Source organism: Lonchura striata, chromosome 1 (assembly GCF_046129695.1).
Source record: "Lonchura striata isolate bLonStr1 chromosome 1, bLonStr1.mat, whole genome shotgun sequence".
Lineage (NCBI taxonomy): Eukaryota > Metazoa > Chordata > Aves > Passeriformes > Estrildidae > Lonchura > Lonchura striata.
Window position 1 is genome coordinate 35,037,287 of NC_134603.1, and position 23,184 is coordinate 35,060,470.

The following is a 23,184-nucleotide window of genomic DNA, read 5'->3' on the forward strand; positions in this document are numbered from 1 at the left end:
GCCCGGCTGGAGGCATTCTGAGCCGCCGGTGCCCCGCTACGTCCCTGCCCTGCTGTGAGAGAGGGAGCCCGGGCGCCTCGGGGGCTCCGTGCTGCGCCCCGCGGCCGCGGCGGCCCCCCTATGGTGCGCGCCGAGGATGGCGGAGAGACGGCGCAGGTGAGTGCGGGACCGAGCGCTCTGCGCTTTCTGCCCCCATCCCCTCCCGGGCAGTGCTGCCGTCCACGCCGCCGTGCCGAACCCAGGTGCTCCCCCCGCCCCGGGATCCCGGCCAGGGGCTCCCCCCGCGCCCCGGGATCCCGGCCAGGTGCCGCCCCGCCCCTCACCGCTGCTCCCGGCCTCCTTCCACCGCCCCGCTCTCGGCTGTCACTGCCCAGCTCCCTCCGCCCTCCGGCCCCCTCGCAGGTATCTCTTCTCTCGGGTGCAAATCCCGCCTTTCCCCTGGCAGCTGCTCTCGCTTCTGTGCTTTCGCTCAGGTTGTTTTTTTTTGTAACTCACCTGAGCAACTGAGCTTGTCAGTAACAACTACGCTGTCTCCGCAGTAGCTTTCCGTGCTGGTTATTTTTCTTTTGGTGGAGTAACACTTCTTCCCTTTCACTTCACAATTCTCTTTGGCACAGCCTTGATGTAAGGTTTGGGCCTGTTGATTCTTTCAATATGTTCAATGCACTTACTTTTTCTCAGCTGATACAGTCACAATCTAGCCTGAAATGTTCCTGAGAGATAAAGTTTTGCACAAGAGCTCCAGCAGCTGCCCTAGATAGCTTTCATACATCTTTTGTTATATTGATATGAAAATGGGCGTGTCTTTGCTTTGTATGCAGAAGGTGGGTCTTGGAGAACTGTTTTGTCTCTATGGTTATTCTTGTCTTAAATCAGTTTGTGGAAAGTTATAAAGAAATGTAAGAGAAGGATTAGGATTGAGAAAGGAAAGGATACTTGGTGTGTTATCTATGGCATCTGGGGTTTGTTGTGAATGCATACTTTTTATGGAATTAAGGGTGGTTTCAAAGTTATACGTATTAGAATTGCTTCTGCATTTTCCTCTGACGTGAAAAAAAATATAAGAGAATACTTTTCTGCAAAATGACAACTAAAACAAGAAAGCAATGCTTTGGTGTTCACAGACTACTGAAGCTGTCTGTGCTTGGCTGTCTCCAAGATAGCTCAGAGGCAGCATGTTTCTTGGCACTCCTAATCAGCATTCTGTAGTTTAAGGGACTTTTTTCACCTGTGGTATTACACACAGTAGTTTCATTTTTGTCAAGCTTTAGATTGTATTATCTCCCATGGCTGTGGAGTGCTTTGATTTCATGATTGAAAGTACAGTGGGTTGTGGATAGCAGAGGAAGGTTTGGTTAGAGATTGGTAGCCCGAGGCGGATGTTGTGTTGGTGTCTGATGATGGTATCTCCAAAACTATATCACTGAAGCTATGAGTTTTCATGAAAGTGACTTCAAGACTTTTAGTCTAGGTGTGGAGTAAGGAGAAACTGTAATTGTTTTGCACCAAATGGTATTAAGTTTAACCTTACATTAATTTAAACTGCTCTTTTGTTGCATTTACAAGTTTGATTTTTTTCTTTTAATGGTCCTCAACTCAGAATTGCATGGACAGCTAGCAAAGATCTCACAAAATATGTACCTCATTGTCCCAGATGATTGGATGAAGCTTGGTGGATGCCTTCCACTTCAGTGCAGTATTTTAGCAGTTTCATAACTGCAAAAGAATTGTCAAATGAACTATAACAACCCCATGTGTTTAAAAATCTTGCCTTTTTAATTGAAAACTGAAGTAGTAGTCCCACTCATTAATCAGGATTTGATTTATAGTCTATCATAGCACTAGTCTAAACAAGACTCAGGACTAAGTGGTTGTTCAGGTTCATTGAGGTGCAGGAGAGGTTAATGCCTGCTTGGCTGACGGAGGCACCAGTGGGACATGAGTGCACCCGGAGAACTCCCAGTGCAGGGCTCTGCACCGTGGCTACCTGTGGGGCCTCACCTGGTCTGGCACCGCTCTCAGCAGCGTCACCACTTTGTACGTGGGGCCCTTCTCTTCCTTTGAATCCCCCTGACTTTTCTCCTAGCTGGAGACTGCTCAGGACTAGTTTGCTGTGCAGTGGGTGAGGAGGTCGTGCTGACAGAGGGCTTTACAAGAAGGCCTGATTTTAGTTATAAGTGAACTGTATGGCCTGCCTGGTATGAAATGGTATTATGAGAACTATATTTTAGTATTGCAATCCTAAGATAGATCCCTGAAGTTTGTCAAATATCTGTGGACAAAAGAAAAAAGAGGCGTTGGTAGGGAGGCAGAAAAAACTGCTGCTTCTACGTTTAAGATCTGTTTTTCTAAGTCTTAAGCCACCTAATGCAAACCTCTTAAAACGTTTGCAGTTTTTTTTTTTGAAAGTATGATGAAGAACTTGCTGTTGACCTTCCCACAAGTTTGCTGTCTTAAGTAAGTCGGCAAAGTTTTAATTTGCTTATGTTTTACTGATGCATCATGAAGCTAAAGTTGGGCAAATGCAGGTGTGGTGTAGGATGTAGAAGCAAGTCTGCAGGACTTGGGCACTTACTATCCTGTGGTAATGCTTTTGAATAAAGTATGTCCTTGGTGGCTAACAGGAGCAGACTTAATGGTAAATAATGTGTAAGTGGTTAATCAGGGTGCTGATTGCATGTTCTAGGAAATAATGGAGAGATCGTCCATGGAATTGTTCTTGGGATGCCAGCACAGGTTAATTTCATTACTGGGGAAAGTTTTTTTTATACTTTCAACTGAAAAAGTATAGTTGTCAAGGGTGAGCAGAAATAATTTTTGTTTTGAACCTGAATTTATGATATTTTTATTGTGCTTTGTACCAATAATAAAACAGAGAAAAAAATTGCACTGTTAAACTGCTTTTAATTTAAGTGATATGTTTGGATTGGGAGTCTATTCTTTGTGCCTTTGGTGTAATTAATGGAGGGGCACTGCAGCTCTTGTTGTTAGGGTTAGGTTTCCACATGTGTTTGAATTTATGCTAGCATGAGTCGCTGACAGAAGTTTCAGGGACGATTCCATGAAAAATTCCCTGTGCCGACTGGAAGGCTTTGTTTCTGCAGGCAGTGGAGTTCCGCGTTTCCCCAGTAGATGGAGCGTGATCTACGCGGAGCCGCAGCGGTACCCGGCTGCCCTGGCCCTCTGGCTCTGTGCTTTGAGGCTCAGCCCTGATGCCGAAGTTATTTATTCTGGAACGTATCTGGCTTCAAAGATTTGTGTCTAAGTCCTGTACCACCGAGGCAACGCTTTTAGTCAAGTCAGGAGCCCACTTGTAATTTCAAGTTGAGATTTACTTGTTTGACATTCTTGTTGAGTTTGTTGTTTCACTTATGGAGGTGGATCATGAATGTATTTTACAGTCTAACAAACCACTCCATAAGTTCATTCGTGAAAATAAAGATGAAAAAATGTATTAGAAATACATGAATCTTAAAAACTGGTTTTTACTTCAAATTTAAATCTTGACTTGGAATGAGTTATCTGTCCAGTGTGTGGCCTTGAAATTAAAATTCATTTGGTACTTTGACATGGTGAACTGCTGAAGGCAGACCTCGTGATCGTGCAAATCCCATATGCCATTTTAGAACAATATGTACAAATTGGAAAAAAGCTGCAAGTAATTAGAAAAAACTTCAGAGGTATTTTAAACTCTATTTTGATCTTCTTCACTCATCTGTTGTATTTTGCAGTGAGGAAGACGATGACTTTCAATATATGGATCATGACTATGAAGTACCACAGCAAAAAGGTTTGAAGAAGATATGTAGCAAGGTGAAATGGACCCGTGAAGAGGTAATACTTTTTTTTTGCTTTACTCTGATCTTTACCTGATCTTCTTAGCTCATGAAATATGTTATTATTTTGTACTGTAATGGGGTAGCATGTAGAATTTATTGCTTGAGATTATGTCTTAACAGGATGAAAAGCTAAAGAAGCTGGTGGAACAAAATGGTACAGATGATTGGGCTTTCATTGCTAGTCATCTACAAGTAAGTTGAATCTCTGCTTCAGTTATGTTCTCTTAGTATTTATTTACTTTGGTCATATGTCTAGCTTGGAAATGAAGTGAAGTAGAATCAGAATCAAATAATAAATACTATTTTAGAGGATTCTTCTAAAATAGACTTGAGCTCTAGCTCAGACCTTGAAGAGCTTAAGGCTGAAGCCTTATGGGGTCAGTCTGCAGTGATAGTCTGAAATTATCAAAAATACCTTGTTCACACTTGCTATTTGTTTTATTTTTAGAATATATTCCTGTATCTTATCGGTTCCATTACTCATGGTGGCTATATCCACAGTTCACAGGTTACTTCTGAAACAGTTAGGAGAGTGGGTTGCATCTGAAAGATTGCTTGAAAGGAGTGGGATGATTTTTTTTAACTGCCATAGGCAAGGGGGCACATGTGGTTTATTTATGGTGCGTGTTTGTTGGGTTTTTTTGTTTGTTTGGATTTGATTTTTTTTACAGTGATGACTGATTCCTTGAGATAATGGTAGAAAATACCAACAACTAGAATTGATGGTGAACAAATGTTATAATATGCCTGCTGTAAAAACGTGGTAGAATATAAGGCTGAAATCACTTCCTAGAAGTGGTATTGTATATTGAATATTAGAGACCAAAAAATTACACTCCTCCTACCTTTGAGGTTCTTACAGTATTGTGTGGGATTATGTAGTTGTATGAGATTCCACTGTGAGGTAAAAAAGGTCTTGAATTCTAAATGCTGAACAATGATAACTTTGCATTGTTCTCATCAAATTTTTGTGCAGCTGTGATGCTTCTGATTTTTTTTCCAAGTGACAAAATATAGATATCAGGTAATATACTCAAAGCTTCTAAATTTAAGTAATGCATAAGAAAGTCCATAGTCCTTACATGTACATTATTCCCTTATAAAAATTAGTGAAATGAGTGGATGTCAGAGAAGAATCAAAAAATTTTTATATTAAGCCGTTTTAAAATACATTTGGTGATACTGATATGTAGGTGTAGTATGGAGTTGCATTTAGCAGATCTAACAGTTTAATTAATGGAATTCTCCATCTGAAAACAAATACTTCTGGAGACAAAAAAACCTGTTGTTCAGCTGGGCCAAAGTGAGGTTGAAAAAATGTTCCCCAGTCATCATAGGAAATGTGCATAATCAGGTGCCTGCTGCAGAATCATTGATGTTGGAAGGAATTTCTGCAGGTTATCTGGTTCACAGCCCCTGCTCAAGCAAGGTCAGCTGGAGCAGGCTGCCCAGGATGGGGTTTTGGTTTGATTATCTCCACGGATGAAGCCTGCACAGCTTTTTTTGGTGACCTATTGCAACAGCCAAATAATAGAAGCTGGCATAATTCACACTTGTTGCTGATGGCCTTTTGCTAGGAAAACCAAAGGTAACTTGAATTGTAAATGTCCTCACACTGCTGTGCTTTTATTTCTTTGCTGGACTAAGCACAGGTAAGCCTTCCCTCCATTCTGCCTGAAAAAAAAGTGAAGATGGCTTCAAGGTCACTCGCAAGAGCGAGAGTGTAGCTTGTAATCACTTTTGATTTTTTTTGTGGCTAAGGCAGACTGAAACAATATTGTTTCATTCCATCATTTGTTTTGCCCTTCTCTCCAAATCGTATTATGATTTCAGAAATGTCTGGAAGATAAAAGCACTAAAAGGCCACAATTTAAAATGTTTTCTCTCCAAATGGTAACAGCTATTCCATATTGAGTCTGTCTTTTACAGCTCGTCTTCAACAGGAAACGATAATGTTTTGTAAAAAACTGTACTGTAACATACAGTTACTACTTGTAATTAGCTTGAAGGTACTGTGAACAGTGTAATTTCACGTGTTAGTGTTCTGGGTGTTTTTGCTGGTCTTGCAGTCTGCTACTTCATTGATTTCATCTTAGCATGATAACACCTTTACTGGGTACACAAGAACAGCAAAACCTTGCAATTAATCCTTTCTATCCAACAGCTTGCACTGAAGCAAGTAAATAATTATGTCCCAGTCTTAAAGAAGTATGCTGTGCTGGGGCAGCTCTTACCTGAATATTTCTAAGCATTGGACCAACCCTTTAATATAGACAGTTTTTAGGAGGCTAAGTGAAGGTTTCTCTTTCATAACTGGGAACAATATTTCAAAAGATCCTTAGTGAAGCTACAGAAAAGCACCATCTGTCCTGACCGGCAAAAACAGTGTTGTTTAATTAGTATATGTTAACTAAATTTGATCTAAACCTGTTTTCCTTAGCACTCTAGTAAAGAGCTGAGAATACATTCATTTGGGATTTAGCAAAAAGTGTGTTCTTTTATTTGAAAGAAAAAGTATTTTCTTTAAAAATTTCTCCCCTTATTTAAGTTATAGATAATGTTCAAAAATAGATCAGCCACAAAGGTCAGAGAAAGTGTGGAGTAATGAGGACAAAAATAAATACAAATTTTTCTTCAAAGAAGAGTAAGTTCTGAATTTGATTATCAAGTTAGTATATTGAAGTAATTAGATTAGAGCTTCATGCAAGCTTGTTTTTTTTTTTCCAAAGAAGAGTTTTTTATAAGCAAATGAAATAAGAAATAATAAGGGAGAATTTAACTATTGTACTTAGAACAAATTTCTAAATAAGTATTTTAATTTGAAGTAAGCTAATAATTCATGCTAGAATGTATTTACAGCTTCGTGTATTCGAGGGTTTAACATTTACACTGCTCTTCAAAAACTGTTTCAGAATCGTTCAGATTTTCAGTGCCAGCATCGATGGCAGAAGGTACTAAACCCGGAACTGATTAAAGGTCCCTGGACTAAAGAAGAGGATCAGAGGGTAACAAAAACTATTTGATACTCTCTGCTTTAATAAAATTGGCATATGACTGCTAAGAATGTGTACTTTAAGTTCCATTCCCATGTAATTGATGTCTGATGCATCTTGTGACATGGATACTTTTAGTGCATTATGATGTATGAGAAGAAAAAAATTCTCTCTTAAGTAGATGGAATGTCAGGTTTGCTCAAGCATTTAATTTCCCATTAGTGAGATTGCTGACTGAATTATTCTAGCTTACCAAGTAGGGGGAGGATCTCTTTGTAGCTCTAAAGATCAAAGGTCTCATTTACATCTTTTGTTCCTCAAACCCACCAAACTTGAATGATTCGGGAATAAGGGAAATTATTTAATAACCTACTGTTACAACCCTGAGATCCGCTCATTTGGTTAGAGCATAGTGCTAATGATACCAAGGTTGTGAGAGTGATCCCTGTATAGGCCATTGGACTCGATGATCCTTCTGGTTTCTTTTCAGCTCAGAATATTCTGTGAAATCATTTATTTGTAAAGAAGCTATCAGTGCTTTAGGCTCCTTTTTCACCTTGCTGTTGTTAATCCATACTGTAGCCTTTTGCCTGCACAACCTGGACTGCCTGGTAGGGAGATACAAATACAGCTTTCTTGTGGTATTTCAAACTGGTTTCTTGTTCCTACTGTTAAAAACTGTTCTAAGATATTTTAAACTAAGGTTGTCATTTATAAATATGGTCTTCCTAATCTATTTTTTTTATAGTTCTCATTAGTCTTTTAAGAAAAAGCTTCTACTTTGTGAAAACTCCCAACCTCCATTCCATTTCTAGATGCAGAGGTGTGGGTCTTCCCTTGTAGGAATATTGTTGAATATAGTCAAACAAAATGTTTACCTGTTTCTTTTTTGGGCTTTCCTAATGTCAGCTTATGCAGTGGGTGATTGAAAGGAAACTTCCAAGTGAATATTTTCATCAGTATACACTTATAGTTGAAACGCAGAGAATTTTGAGTAGTAATTTTTTGATTTCTTGAAAAATCGTTTTTAAACCCCCAAGTCACTGTCTGCCTCCTTAGGCCTAATATCAGTTGCGTATTATAATGCTATTCTAAAATGTGTGTTTATCAGTGTTCTCAGCCTTTGATTAGGTAAATTAGGTTTTGAAGTTATAATGTGCTTTCATCTGTATTGCAGGTTATTGAATTAGTTCAGAAGTATGGTCCAAAGCGCTGGTCTCTAATTGCAAAACACCTGAAAGGAAGAATAGGCAAGCAATGCAGAGAAAGATGGCACAACCATCTCAATCCTGAGGTAAAAAAGTCTTCGTGGACAGAAGAAGAGGACAGAATAATCTATGAAGCTCACAAGCGTTTGGGAAACCGATGGGCTGAAATAGCAAAACTTCTTCCTGGAAGGTGCTTTGCAACTCTATTTGTGTTAAATGTTGGGCTAAGAAAAGTGCTCATCTCAGTACCCTTTCAAATTAGACAGCATCTGCTGAGACTTGCATCAAAACATAGTTATCTTGATAGATGCTAAAAATCTTTTGCATTTACTTCTTAAAAAGAAGTAAAACCCATAGAAAGATCTCTAATGGTTTGAAGGTGTCTTCAGATTGCGCCTGATCATTTAAAAACCCTCTCTAATAGAGCTGGACTGAATTTACTGCAAGCAGTAGTAGAAAAATTATTTGATATCAAACTTAATCTCCAAGTGCCTTCATTAATATGCATTTGAAGGTGACTTTCCTGGTTTAAGATCTGATTTTTTTTTTTAATGTAGCACTTATTGAACTGGACTCTTGTAAAAGAAAATCTTAATGACCTTCAAAAATCCAGACTTAGAAGTCACGCATTGCAAATTTAGTTGGTTATCATGAAGTCTCTAAGTTAAGAATGAATTGTATGCATTGTTTGCCTTATATTTCTTTCAAGTTTCACTGCCAATTTCTGTGGTTGTGGAAAACAAAATTTTAGTGTGTGAAGAGTTGATTGAAATAATTTTACCTTGTACCGTTAACTGAAATTCAGTGCTAAGCTGGCCCTTTCTGAATTCAGTTTGTGTGCTCAAGAGGTGACTGTCTAGCTGTGCCTGAGGAATGTCAGCATTTTTTACCTTGGTGTGATGAGGGATGTGTGCTTAAAAATTTTATGTTTTCATGAAGTGCACAATCCATGGCTCACAGTAAATCCTTTGGAGGAATGAGAAGAGATTGGGTTGCATCTAAATAGAATTTTGGAGAGGGAAGATTAGTTTGACAGAAGAATTCCTATTTACTAGCTTGTTTGTTGTCAATGAATCTGACGTTCTTAGCTAAAGACTGCTAAATATCATAGACAGAAGATCTGTAGAGTCCAGCAGTACTGGGATGAAAAAGGGGAATACTTCTTGGAGTGACCTTAAATGAAGAATGGGACTTTAACCAATTTTTGTTTCTTTGTACCTCTATCTAAGGCTAGGAATAATAATGCTAGTGTTTTAGACAGTAATGCAGTCATTGTCTACTCTTGCCTTAATGTTTGTTTAGTGTTAGGAGTGATTTCAGCCTGCTTGTCAAAATGCCATGCCTGTTTTGCCCTATCCATGATCAAGGGCATGAAGAGGCAGTAGGATGTTCTTCCACAAAGCTGCACATAAAATGCAGAATGGGAATTGCAGACTGTCAGTTTTAGAAGAGATGTTTCCCAGTAGCAAACACCAGGCAAAGTGTCTTTATTATGCTGTGTGACAGTGCGCTGATTTTCTTAGCAACACATACTGCAAATTTATAGCAGAAGGGTAAATAACTCTGTGTTCATGAAATGATTCCAAGTATCTAAGAAGAAAGGTTCTTTGTTGTGATTACAGTCAGAACCAAGGCTTTCTCCTTTTTTAATTTCCAGCACACTTGAAGTTTAGTAGAAGGAAGTTCTAGAAAGAGTAGCTTTCTAGTCATTAGGCCAAAACCCTACTGATAACAGAACCTCTGGTCTAAGCTGCTGGACCTTTCTGGATTTGTGGCTTCAGATTATGCTGCTGTACAAACCCTGTTAATTGTGTCATATATTAAATTTTGAAATATGGAAACAAGTCACTGTTTTATGCTTTCATTTTAGGACTGATAATTCAATTAAAAATCACTGGAATTCAACAATGCGAAGAAAAGTGGAACAAGAAGGATATTTGCAAAGTGTTATAAAGTCTGAAAGCGCTAGTTCTGCTGAACTTCAGCCCCAACCTTGTCTGAGTATGGAACACTTGCACACTCAGAATCAGTTTTATGTGCCTGTTCAGACACATGTAAGTTCAAAATTTAGAATAAGAAGTATTTCCCAGTGTTTTGAAACAAGAAACATGTGAAAGACTGAAGATTTGTTGACTATTTTTGTGATTTTATGGCAACTCAGGATTTGTAAAACATAAATAATTTATGTATAATAACTTGAGATAATTTTATATTCTCCTTTTCTTGAGGGTTTGTGAAATGTTTTATGTTTTTTAGATTCCAACATATCAGTATGCCTCACCAGAAGGCAGCTGTCTAGAACATACTCCATCTTCTTCCAACATAGTTCAGGTAAATTTTTAATAGCCTTCATAAAAGATGTGTATCTTCAAAATGTCTGTTAGTCTTTGTTAGTCACTTACAGAGGAATCTATATAAACTTAGGTAAGCTTGCTAGTGTAGTTGGTAGTTGTAAGTAGGAAAAATGAAGCTCTTTCTATAGCCCAGAAACATGATGCTTGTGCTTATTTCTGACAGAAATATGGCTTAAAACATAGTCTACATGTTAAATCTTAAGGCTAAATTGTGACATATATTAGTATTACCTAGCTTATTAGATGCTTACAAACAAGGCTTTACAATTTACATGTATGTAATAAATATAACCCTATCTGAAAAACTCAGCTTTACTGTGACTTACACTTCTGGTTGTGCTTTTTAGGTTTTATTTCTTTCTCACTGATAAACATCTTTCAATCAGTTGTTCCTTTGCAGCATTCTACGTACTGAAGAATTAAGCAACTTTAAAACAAATAGAAATTGGATATGTTATTTCCTTTTGCTTTTTTGGACTCACTTGCAGTATATCTAAAATTCCTCATGTGGTGCAGAATATAGATCTTGGTTTCTAATATGAGGCTTTGGACAAATTCTTGTGAATTTGGGATTAGTAAAAAGTATTTTGACACAGGGAATAATACATGTTTTGTTTGTGTTAGATAGAGGAATTCTGTAGAGCTCTCTACCTGAAGTTTCCCTGTGCAGGTCATCTGTTTCATGTTGTATTTTCTTCCCTGATAATGGTATAAGAATACAAGTCACAGCAAAGCCTCAGATGGCTTTTGACAGTCTGGATTGCCCTACACAGAAAAGTATAAGATACTTTCTGCTCCTTGAAGTAGTATCTAAACTGGTGACAGCATATATCCTCACCTATGTTTATAGCAATAATGGAAGGTGTTAAGGAGGGTAACAAACCAATCAAAACCAATTAGTTAATTTTATTTTCTGATAGTAGTGGTGGCATTGTTTGTATAAATACTGTGTCAGCAAATGCTGATTTGGAACACTTTCTTGCACACTTAATGAGGATAAATAACATGCAATTGTGGAAGGAATGAGAAACACAAACATACAAACCAGTGTGCCAGCACTTGGCTCTATTAAAGATAAGAATATAGTGACTTTAGAAGGTGCTTTAGCACACAGAAAACTTACAGGCCATATTAAAATCCAGTTAAAATACCACCTTACACACCACTTTAACATCAGATCCATCTCCTGGTAATTGGAGTTGTTTCAGTTGTGAGTGACTTCTGTACTACAAAATATGATACAACCTGAACAGTTCTCTTCCCTCTCTGCATGGATTCCTGTTAAAAATGCAGCTGTGTTATAATACAGAATCTTTACTGTTAAGAGGTGGTGGAAGTGAAAAATAGTAATGGCTTCTTTCTTGAATTTTTCAGCAGCCATTTATTGATGATGATCCTGATAAAGAAAAGAAAATAAAGGAACTTGAATTGCTACTTATGTCAGCAGAGAATGAAATCAGAAGAAAACAAATATCTTCTGTAAGGACTGTAAATTTCTATATATATTTGAATATGCATTACTGAGGTTAATCCTCAGAAATTCAGTAACGGTTGTGTGGTTTAGTGGGGTGTTTTCACCTGACCCTCTAAAATCAAACCTATGGCTGTTGCATTGAAAAACAAAAATCTGTATATTAGAACCGAGACAACTTATTTTTAGTGCACTTTCTAAACTGTGAAGACAGCAGAAATATGACCAGCAATTTGGCAGTTCCTATGATCCAGTATTTTAATCCTCTTCAGGAGGTGGCACATTTGATATTATTGCCATTCAGTTTTATGGATCAGCAATGTTGATCATCTACTCAGTAGAGGTGAAAAATACATGGGTTTTGCCCCATTTGATTTTGAAATGTCCTATAGATTTTATTTCCTTCAAACTTCAGTGTGAGTGCTTGCAATACTTAATATCCACATTTGGACATGACAAACACTAAATAAATATGCACTGTACACAGTTTGTGTGTAAATTCAGTGGACTTTCCTTAATTCTGTAGAATTATGGTGACTTGCAGATGGTGGTCACTGATTTCTTCAGAGGGCTGTGCATAACAGACACCTGACTAACCCAACTAAATTGATCATTAGGTTACAGGTGAGCTGCAGGTTTTATAGTTCTATATGGTGGAGTTATTCCTGTCATTCATTTGAAACAGTGCAGTTATGCTTATCTAGTAGAATCTGGTTTGCTTCTAGATTTCCAGTGAAAATTAAAATTTGTTTCTTGGGTACAAAGCAATCTACTGAAGTGGGATAACCTTTTAGAAGTTTATTAACTATTAATGCAACATATGCATTGAAAAACCCCAGATCAAACAAGTAGTATTTCACACTGTAGGAACATTTTCTAATCTCAAAATTAGAAGTTCAGTGTTCTGTACTGAAGGTGACTTCATAATATACTGGTGTTCAAGTATGCAGGAAACTTGCGTCAGAGATGGCTTCCAATACTACCTAAAATTACCTAAGTTATGAGTGTGTGTAAGATATGAATGCGAGGTAAGATAAAAATCTTGCACAATTTGAGAATGTTGAGCATGTTAATGTAAAAAGAAGAGTAACGTCTTTAATTGAAACAGATAATTAGTATTTGAAAATGCCAAAATTAATTGTTATGCTTAGTATTTCCACACGCTACTTTTTTTCCACCCTGCAGTCACATAATTGACTCTTTTCAACCTCTAATTTGAATAGATTAACATGTTTCTCATAATTTTTTAGCAAGCTGGAAGCTTGTCTTGTTGGTCTGGAAATTTTATCATGGAGGATTGTATGCCTAATACACTAAGTAGCCTTGAGGAACAAACAAGTAATTTCTACAGCATGGATGAGACCCGCATCACACCTGTTCAACAGAATTCACCACCTAAGTATTTGGGTGTAGAAGCAAATAGAATGCTAACACCTCTACAAACCATTCCAGAATTTGCAGAGGCGCTAGACCTTATGGAAATTGTAAGTTTGTATTCCTTGTTAAAAACCAGTGTTTAATTAGAATGTCAACTTGCACAATATGTGTAAAATACTCTTAAATTACCTTCTTTTGTATTCATCTATAATTTCTGCCTTATCAAGTGCTTTATTGCCTCTTTTAAAAGAATTGTGTCTTAAAATATCCAGTGTTTTATGATCGTATGAAAGACACAGAGAATAATTCAGTATATGGCTTGTGGTGGTAGAGGGCTGATAGATTGGCCTGGACATTCTCAAGTATTCTTGGATAAGCCTGCTTGTGTTTTGCACCTTGCCCCATAGGATCCGGTAGCATGGAGTGATACCTGTTTTGAGCTTTCCGAGGCTGTTGTATCCCCTGTCAAGCCAGCTCCAGTAAAACTAATGCGGCTTCAACACGGTGAAGGGGCTGCTGAGTGCCAGTATAATGTTGGCGTTATGCTTGATGGCAAAAACCACAGCAACATCAGTGGGGATGAGGAAACAGTTTTTTCAACAACCTCAAACTTAACGAAGTTCAGCAATCCACCTGCTATCCTGAGAAAGAAAAAGAGATTGCGTGTTGGGCAGTCCCCAGTTAGTGATATGAGTGATGGTTTGTGTAATGATGCCGTCAATGTTGCACTAAAGCGGACACCAGTGAAAACACTACCATTTTCTCCATCACAGGTGAATGTATTTTTAAATATGACTAAACATGAAGACTGTGGTGGGTGGGTTGGTTATAAATTGTAAATAGTTTCTTCCCTAGTAGTACATTGCAGCCTAAATAAATATGTCAAAAAACTTCTTGAAGCATCTGCATAAGTGTGAATATATTAAAAAGATATTGTTAACCTGCATTTTGAAAACTGATGGAGAGGGCGGCAGCCGCAGTGGCAACCTGTGTCTCAGCTCACACTTTCTCATGCAAATAACTGTTGATAGAGATCTTTTTTCTCTGTGACCTAATTAAGGAGTAGGTATTTTAAGAAGAAAATCAAGGTTTCAGCAGTAAGTGTAAGTCAAGAATTAAGTATTGGGATTTGTCAGTAAAAGTCTTTCAGATATATGTATGTAATTTGGGGGTTTTTGCTGTGTAGCACAATGGTGAAATTTTGTCCTTTAAGGTTGCCTTTTTTTTTTTCTTCTTATACTTAGTTTTTCAATACTTGCTCTGGAAATGAACAATTTAACTTTGAAAATCCTGCATTTACATCTACTCCAATCTGTGGGCAGAAAGTTCTTATTACAACTCCTCTACACAAGGAAATGACACCACAAGATCAAAAGGAAAATGTGGGGTAGGTTTATTGCATTAAACATCTGGTGGTGGTATTTTTTAATACACATGGGGTAATGCTATGGTGATCTTAGTACTTTCAGATGCATGATGGTGGTATCTTTTGTGTAAATGAAGGTATTTAAAAATGTTTCTTAGATTAATTTTATTACATTGCTAATGATAAAATATTAAAATGTTAAAATGCACATATGAATGCTTTTCTATGCTTGGATAGTTTTAGAAGTCCCACAATGAGAAGATCTCTTTTGGGTTCAACACCAAGGACACCAACTCCTTTCAAAAATGCTTTGGCTGCTCAGGAAAAAAAGTATGGTCCTCTCAGACTTATGGTATGTGATGATACTGTTCCTTTTCTTCTTTGCTGAAGTCTAAATGCCCTCTTGGTTTTGCCGAATTGTAAGCCTCAGTGTGATCTTAGAAAGCATTTATTTATCCCGGAGAACAGCTAGAATGTCAATCAAAACTGCTTTGGATCTGGTTGTTAGATTTGTCTCCTTCAGTGTACTATGAAGGTATTGTCTTCTTGGACAGTAATTTGGTCCATGTAATAATTTGATCCAAAGCAATTTTAAATGCATTAGTTTAACGTTTGTGAGTTGTTTTAAATTTGCCTATCTTTGCTAAAACTGCATCTCTTACAAGATGGTTGTATAATTGCCTGAAAATTTTAATACTTTAGGATCCCTTTTTTTTCAAAAGAAAAATTGTAAATCAGAGAATGAATGGGTGTGGATTCTTGAGCTGGGTAGTCCGGTAAGAGCAAACTGCTGTAGATGAATATGACTGACCTCATTATTTTAAACAACTTTCACATTTCACTTGAAAACTGCATTATCTTTGAAGCCTCTGGACTATGTGAGAGCTGAGTTGTTCTTTGATTTTGGTACTTCTACAGCACTAGGACTGGAACTAGGTGTTTACCACAATGTGATAATCTTGAGTAATATTTGCAGTTTTCTTCATCCTAAACCCCAAAATTTTATAGTATAGTAGTTCATGATCCTGGTTCTGCTGGCTGTCAAATACTTTCTTTTTGTTTTGTTGACTGGGTAATGTTACCTTTTTTTGTTAGTTTGTTCCAAATGAATTCAATTTTTGTTCTCTTCCTAGCCTAGCTAAGGTATGTTAATACATAATAACTTTTGGAATTCAGGAGACATATGCTTTTCAAATTCTGAAAAGATTCCAGCCAATATATATTGACTGCTTCTTTTCTGCAAACACGGAACGTAGCTCAGACTTTGCCACAGGGCTTGGCACCATCTGTGTTACCCTATAGATTCACAGTCCCTCACTATGCAAATGGAGTGGTTTGGCATTCCTGTTTCTGTCCACTATTAACCTCCTGTTCAAAATCAAATTTTGAGGGCTTAAGGGAATTCTTCTCCTGTTGGTACACAAAGGAGCCATCTGTATGGCTTCTGTGAAATTCTGTACTGTACTTAGGACTATCAATGTCCTATTCAAAGATTTGTGTTAAAATTGGTATGAATTCATTTCACAACAACAGTTACACATTTCTAGTACAGTTTTTTAGTATGTTTTTATGCATGTATATATACATATATGTGTTTATGTAGGTGTTTAGTATATATCAACTACTTCTATCCCTTTTATCAGTGGATAACCATTTGCAAACAAGTAGCTTGTCTTCTTCAGTGCTACCTTGCATTTTTTGAGACATTATGTGCGTATATATGTTTTATCTGGCTAAAAATGTGGAATAAAATGAACTTAAAATAATCTTCATGACATTGGAATGTAACCCTGTGGTTTTGGACTACATTAGCTTAGGTCCTTTCTTGCTATGTTTTGCAAGGTCTCTTTTTTGGCCTACATTAGCTGACAGTAGAGTGTTGTAAGAACTGGCCACTAATAGACTTCCTGTATTTTCTTCTTCAATTTCAATTAATGTTTAGTCCCAACCACTTGCCTTCTCGGAGGAAGACATTAGGGAAGTTTTGAAAGAGGAAACTGGAACAGATATATTTCCCAAGGAGGAAGATGACACTTTGTATAAAAACTGCAAGCAGGAGGTAATATGACAATAGTAATCTCAAATAGGTAATAACTGCTTTTAAATAATAATTTACAATTTTTCTCTGCAAAATGTTTATTTCAGCACAACTTTTCTAAAAAAGTCAGAAAATCACTGGTCCTAGATCCACAGGAAAAAGAAGAGTTTGGGGCCCAGCGTTTGACAGAAGATAATAGTTTAGATGTACAGGTAAGAATTAAACTAAACTAAACTGACTGAAGAGCCTCACTGGCAGCAATATTAATATGGAACTGTGTATCTTTTGTTCTGCCCACTGAAATAAATTTTTGGATTGAAATTGTCTAGATTAATGCATCTAGAAAGTGAAAGGTACCTTAAGTTTGAAATACTATCTTAAGCACTTGAGACATAGATGAGGATTGGGCTTGAATTCATGTATTAATTTTTCCTTTCAGTCCTTCAGAGTAAAATAATGTGAATGTGTTACAGTTTTGTAGCAAAGCTGTTTCCATGGTGGTTGCCTATAAACTTTAGCATACACAGCATGCTGAAGGTTTCTGTAATATACCAGGAAGATGACATTTTCTCCTGTGCTGTGCATGCTTGACAGTCTGGCAAATGTGTTCTGAAAATACCTGATTGCAGATTAGGCAGCATGTTTTTCCTGCTTCACATAGTAAGGGAATACTTTTAAGAAATATCAAGCATGTAAAAGATGAAGTTTATGTGCTTCCTCTGCCTAAAGGAATTTGAATACTTCTCTCTCAACGACCAAGACATGAAGAAGTGAGATATGAGGATATTTTGGTCCCTCTTTCCTTTAAAAAGAAGCTTAATGATTTTTTCAGTGGAGTAATTGAATAGTTTATTCTTTAGTCTTGTAGGAGAACTTTGTTCTAATGAGTTCTTAATGCAGGTATGTGTTTAATGCTTAAAGAGTAAATGTCTGTGATTCTTGATTAGGTTTAAGGCTATATACAGGATGTAGGAGCCAAGGTCCTTAAAAAGCTTGTGTAAGGTGCTTAGGGTATACCCCTTTCTAGCTGGTTTTCTAAATTCCCTTCTGAAGTGCCTCTTAGACTCTGTGCCAAGCCTTGGAGTCTTCCTGTTGGGTATTGGGTGCTCTGCCACCTAGTGGGAATTGCCTGCTTCCCCAGGAACATCTCTTGGGAGGAGCAGCAGTGCTTGCAGCCATTCCAGTAATGACCAAAATACCTGCTGTTCTCTTAGTGATGTCTTGTTTATTGTGGATCACTGAGTCCAGGTTAAGATACACAATGATGTTGTAGTCTATTAAAGTCTGGGGACTGGGGAAAAGTTTATTTTTCCTTAATTTTCATAAAGAATGCTGGTGCAACAAGAACATTCATTCCTAGCAAGAGAGACAGTGGTAGTATCTTCTTTAAAAATTAATAAGATTTTGAAAGTAGAAATTGTGTGTCCATATGATGATAATTTAGGAATAAGGTCTGAGGTGGAATGAACACTTAAAGGTAGTTTAATGGAGTGTTTTTACAAGCAAGCAGATACTTGCCACTGTTACTGTGAACTAATTCCTGGTCTCTAAAATTGACATATATCTGTCTTCCACTTTTGTATACTGGAGCTGGATTAATTTCTTTTTATTTCCATAGACAATACCAATATATAAAAATCTTCTGTCATGATCCGTCCAGTGGTTATTTCAGTTCTTAAAGCAGTTCCTATCCCTCAAAACTGATGTGATATTACTTTTTTGACTCCAGTCTCCTTGTTTTACAAGGATTGTCCTAGACATGAAAGTGATTTTTTTTTCTCTTTAAAACGGTTCTGTAGTTACAACTTTATCAAATCTTGTTCTTTACAAAATGTGTCGAAGTGGCATGGCTTTAGAGTAAAGAAACTGTCTACTCAGTGATACCTAAACCATGTTAGCAACTCCTTGTACTATGGATCCCAGTATGGACCAGGCTAATTCTTCATATACTGTCCATTACATTTTCTTTTCATATTCTTTCCTAGGGTCTTTCTGATAGTATTTACTTTATTTACATTTTGACTTCTCTGAACACAGCATTTGAAGTGTTTTTTTCATTGATTACTAATTATTATTCCTGTTCTCTACTCTCTTTTTTGTCAATAGTCAAAAAATGCATATACCACATCTTTATTAATGACACCATTGTTGGAAATACAGGACAACAGATGTAACCTGACATCAGAAAAACAGGATACAAATCCAGCAATCAAAGCAAATGCTGTAATTAAGAAGAAACTGAATGCATGTACAACAAAAAATGTCAAAATGGAGAAAGTTCTTCAGGTCTGGATGCAAAGAATTCTGTTAATTCTCTTAGTGGGTTAACAAAGAAATTTTGTATTGCTCTATTTCTGTCTTGCACTAATATCTAGAATTGTTGAAACCAGTGATCCAGTTTCAGTGTTTCCATGATTCTTATTTCATTTTTCTGTAAAGCTTTTATTCATAGCTAAGTTCTTTAAATACAATCCTGATGTTTCACACCTTGTTTTAATGAAACAAACTGATGTTTCACTAAGATTTAGGTGTGTGTGTGGGGGGAAATAAACAGGGTAGCGGAGACCAACAAAACAGATTTGGGTGCCCAAGACTACAAGTTAGAAAACTTGACCTGGTGCAAACTAGACTTCTTTAGGACTCTAGTTTCTCAAATTTTTCTGGTGCTTACTCTTCATAATAAGCCCAGTGGGATTCATTAAGCAGAGTTTATCCACAGATTCTATTTGGTAATTATTCTTGTAACGGGCCTGTTCTTTTACATATGTATATTTTCCACAATGGTAAAACCATTGAAGCTAGTTTTCCCTCTGTCCTGATCACCAGCTTTAAGAAGAGATTTCTTTGACCTGGCTTTGTACCAGTTCCAGTTTGTCCCATAGAGAATTAATGTATAAGATATTTTGGTCTTCTCAGAATATCTACAGCTCTGTATTAATGAAAAAATTAAGAAAACCTCAGAAGACGGGACACCTGGAGTCTGATCTTCAATATTTTACTTAATTGCTTTAACAATTATGCTTTTAAGTAGAGAGACAACAGTATTGCTTTCTCATCTTTTCTTATGAGGAAGAAGAACAATTGTGAGTTAAAAAAAGAAAAAATTTATTTTGCTGTGAATTGCAGCAAAGGTGAATACATCTATCTGACCTAGAAGTATGGCTGACCTGGTTCAGGGCAAATTTGGGAAAGAACCCCCAAAAGGGGGTTCCTCTAGGAAGCAGATTCTATCGCCCCCTCTCCCCAGCTGGTTCAGGAAAGATACCTCCTTGGAGAAAAGTGGAAAAAAACCGTTTTATTAAACAAGCAAACTTAAACAGCATTAAGCAATAAAACTTCTTGCCACTCCAAGAGAGAGACAAACTCAGAAACCCCCCCAGGCTGCAGCTGGGCTCACTCAGTCTCTGTTCAGCGCCTGCGGCACTGGAAATGCCACGGCCCAGGCCTGGCCCGCTGGGCCACAGGTGTGAGCTGCTGCTGCTCTCCTGGTGTGCAGTCCAGAGAAAGAGAAACAAACCACAGTCCAGGGAACTTCTTTGCTTCAGCTAGCTAAAACTAACTAGAAAAGCAAAGGAGAGCTCTGTCTCGCTGTCTGTCCGTCCGCAGACAACACAGTCCAGGAGCAGGAATGTGGAGAAGGGAGTACAGTTTTTGAAAACAAGCTCCGTGCTTCTTCCCTCCCCCCTTCGCCCTTGGAACAAGCCTTAAAGGTGCAAAACTTATTATTCAACATAAACAGGGCAGACAATCGGGGATAAAGGCATCATACAGTCAACCTAGGACAATGGCCTTCAGAATACTTAAAAGGGGAGCTTAGTCATAGTATACTCACAAATATTTTCATTGAACCATCTTTTTCCCTTTTCTCTTTCCCCAGAAAAATTCTCTCTCAGTTTTGTGGCCTCTCTAACCCCAAGATTCTTCAATGAATCAAGTTCTGCTAAATTTATAGAGAAGCTCAAACAGCTAATTTTCTTTGCGAATCAATATGTGGAACTGATCCCAAGGATCAGTTTCTAGTTCCATGTGGGAGGGAGAGGATCTTGCATTCTTCATCCTGCTACAATCAGCCAGTGTCAGGTCCAATTTGGAGCTGAAACGAATCACTTCAAGATTCATGTGAAGATGTAGGCTTTGCTTAATGGAAAAACCAAGACTAGTAGCTTAATTATTCTTCCATTCATCATTGTTATTTCCAATTCCTTTGCCATTTCTAATATATCCCCCCAAAAATATGACTGTTCTTCCACAGCTGTCACTAGGTTCAGTAAAGTTCTTCACAATCTTCTTTTTCAGCTCCCACATCATTTTACCTTCCTTGGTGTTTCCAGACAGCTGTCAGTAATGTATTTTTCTGTTGAACTTAGCACATTTAAAGAGGAAGATATTGAAAGAGAAGATAACTTAATTAGCTTCCCTTTTATGTATTAATTGTTGAAGTGGTTAGACTGTATTGAAGAATATTTTTCATTTTGTGTGTTAGAACTCGAACCATAAGCCAGGTGCACTGCTGGGAAGCTGGATTAGGGGGTGGTGAGGGAGCTTTGTCACAAGTTTTAGGTATTGTACTGTAGAACTGGATCCTTCTCAGTAAAATATACTATTGCTCGGCTTTAATAATTTATTACTGTTCTGAAACATTGCATGAGAATTGCTTAAGTATTTTAGTTTGTTAAAATTCTGTTTAAAAGGTTCTTTTATTTTATGCAGCCAAATCGTGACTGGGAGGCAGTTGTTTATGGAAAAACAGAAGACCAGCTTATCATGACTGAACAAGCAAGAAGGTATCTGAGCACATACACTGCCACCAACAGCAATTCAAGGTCTCTGATACTGTGATGGTCACTGCAGCTGACAACCATCTCTTGCCATTGAAACTGAAACAATGTTGAAGGCTATTCCTGTGGGATACTCGGGAATTAAGTCTTTGAGAAGAGTCTGCCAAGGGAAACCTTAAATCTACCTTAAAGCTTCCTTTCTTCTTTTAACTGACAAAGAACAGACATCAAGCTCTTGCATTCTTTACGAAGGGATACCGTAACAGTTCTGCAATGAATTTTTTAGATATTAAAAGAGTAACCCCCTAAAATATAAAGGGTAAAATACATTGCAGTACTGACAACATACAGTTTTTAGGTCTATTTTTCATATTTATTCTTTTGACTTGCATCGCTTTTTTATCTGTTAGAGCATTTTCAACATAGATTAGGTTTATAGGTTGTTACTGGTTTCCAAATGAGCAACATACATGACTGAATGTGCTTTTGCTTATGTAGCATTTTTCTAGTATATAAAGAAACACAATGGAAAGGAGTACAAAGGAAGGATAGAAAGTTGCACTACTAATTTCTTTTGGTATGCTGCAAAACAGTGAAATTAACTACAGTGTTAAATATATTTATTTGCAAATGGTACTAGAAGTAGGCAGAGGGGGTGAATTAAGTTTAGTGTAAAGCATCAGTATTTTCTTCATAAATCTCAAAATGAGATGATTGTTGAATGTATTGTACAGTATGTAGGAACAAGCAAAATTTTGTAAATTGGAAAGGAGTCTGTTTTTATAATTTATTTCCATTTCAAAGCTTAAATGTAGATATTTATATGTATGCAGGTTGTCTAGAGGCCAATGTTGTTTCCTGTTAAAACAGCTAAAATGGAAAAAGGACAAGTTTAAAATATATTAAATAGCAGAAGAATTACAGCGGTGAAGTGTAAGAATCTATACTGTATGTTACATCTGCATAAAGATTGCACTATAGCCCTAAAATCATGTTGGTCTACAACATAATTACAAGGTATTCCTGTATTATACAGCAACTGTTCTTGTACCTTGTTTAAGTATATTTAGAAAGAAATGGTGGGGTCTTATATGTGACTGAGGAGTACTTTGTCCTGCATAGGAACTAAAAACTAAAGCATTTACAATATGTATCTTTTTTTTTTTTTTTTTAAGAAACTTGGCACCTTGGATCTCAAAACATTGTATCTGCACTTAACTTTGACCATTATATACTGACTAAATGTTTGAAGAGCAAAGAGAACATTCTTTTATTTATGAAAAATCTTTGTCCTTATTTAAAGGTATACAGGTCACAACACTTGCTTTAGTTGCCTATTTTAGGTATTTGCACTTATTTTATGTCTTTATTTTTGGTTTTGAAGGAATGTTTTGGTTTGCTTTTGTTGTAGAGATTTTTGTGTAGTTAATTTTGAGCAAGTTGTAATGGAGTGCTCTCAACAGATACTGACAGGTAAATAGAATTGTACACTGTAGTTTTAGTTATTTATAATTCAAACACTCTTCCTCTCCACTCCCGGGTGTACTGCTACAGATCGTGGCAGAATCGGCTTGCTGCTATGAGAGATGGAAAGAGCGAGCATCATATGCACTGTATGTAAAATTACATGATGTCAGGTTCTCTAGTTAACTTTATGAGATCAACCAGTACTATGCAGGGTGTGGAAAGTGTTCCTAACACTTTGATATCAAAGATGGTAGAGAAGAATTAATAAATGGAGAATTTTAACACATGATGAG

General features: G+C 37.2%; 1 protein-coding gene across 1 annotated transcript; it reads left to right on the forward strand.

The window, feature by feature from the left end:
* The first annotated feature begins 121 nt into the window (after positions 1-121).
* Positions 122-21,485, forward strand: MYBL1 (MYB proto-oncogene like 1). The gene is made up of 16 exons (XM_021555721.2): positions 122-156; positions 3,732-3,834; positions 3,960-4,031; positions 6,752-6,844; positions 8,010-8,230; positions 9,911-10,094; positions 10,297-10,371; positions 11,769-11,873; positions 13,116-13,349; positions 13,650-14,015; positions 14,487-14,629; positions 14,846-14,960; positions 16,551-16,667; positions 16,754-16,858; positions 18,753-18,932; positions 21,357-21,485. The coding sequence occupies exons 1-16, from the start codon at positions 137-139 to the stop codon at positions 21,483-21,485; spliced, it is 2,262 nt and encodes a 753-aa protein (XP_021411396.2). The 5' UTR covers positions 122-136.
* The last annotated feature ends 1,699 nt before the right edge of the window (positions 21,486-23,184 follow it).

What these genes read in the sequence shown, in the direction of transcription:
- MYBL1 (XM_021555721.2), top strand. Translation starts at nt 137, where the DNA reads ATGGCGGAGAGACGGCGCAG. An exon ending in ATGGCGGAGAGACGGCGCAG is followed by an intron (nt 157 to 3,731) that starts GTGAGTGCGGGA and finishes TGTATTTTGCAG; the next exon opens with TGAGGAAGACGATGACTTTC. An exon ending in CGCTAGACCTTATGGAAATT is followed by an intron (nt 13,350 to 13,649) that starts GTAAGTTTGTAT and finishes CTTGCCCCATAG; the next exon opens with GATCCGGTAGCATGGAGTGA.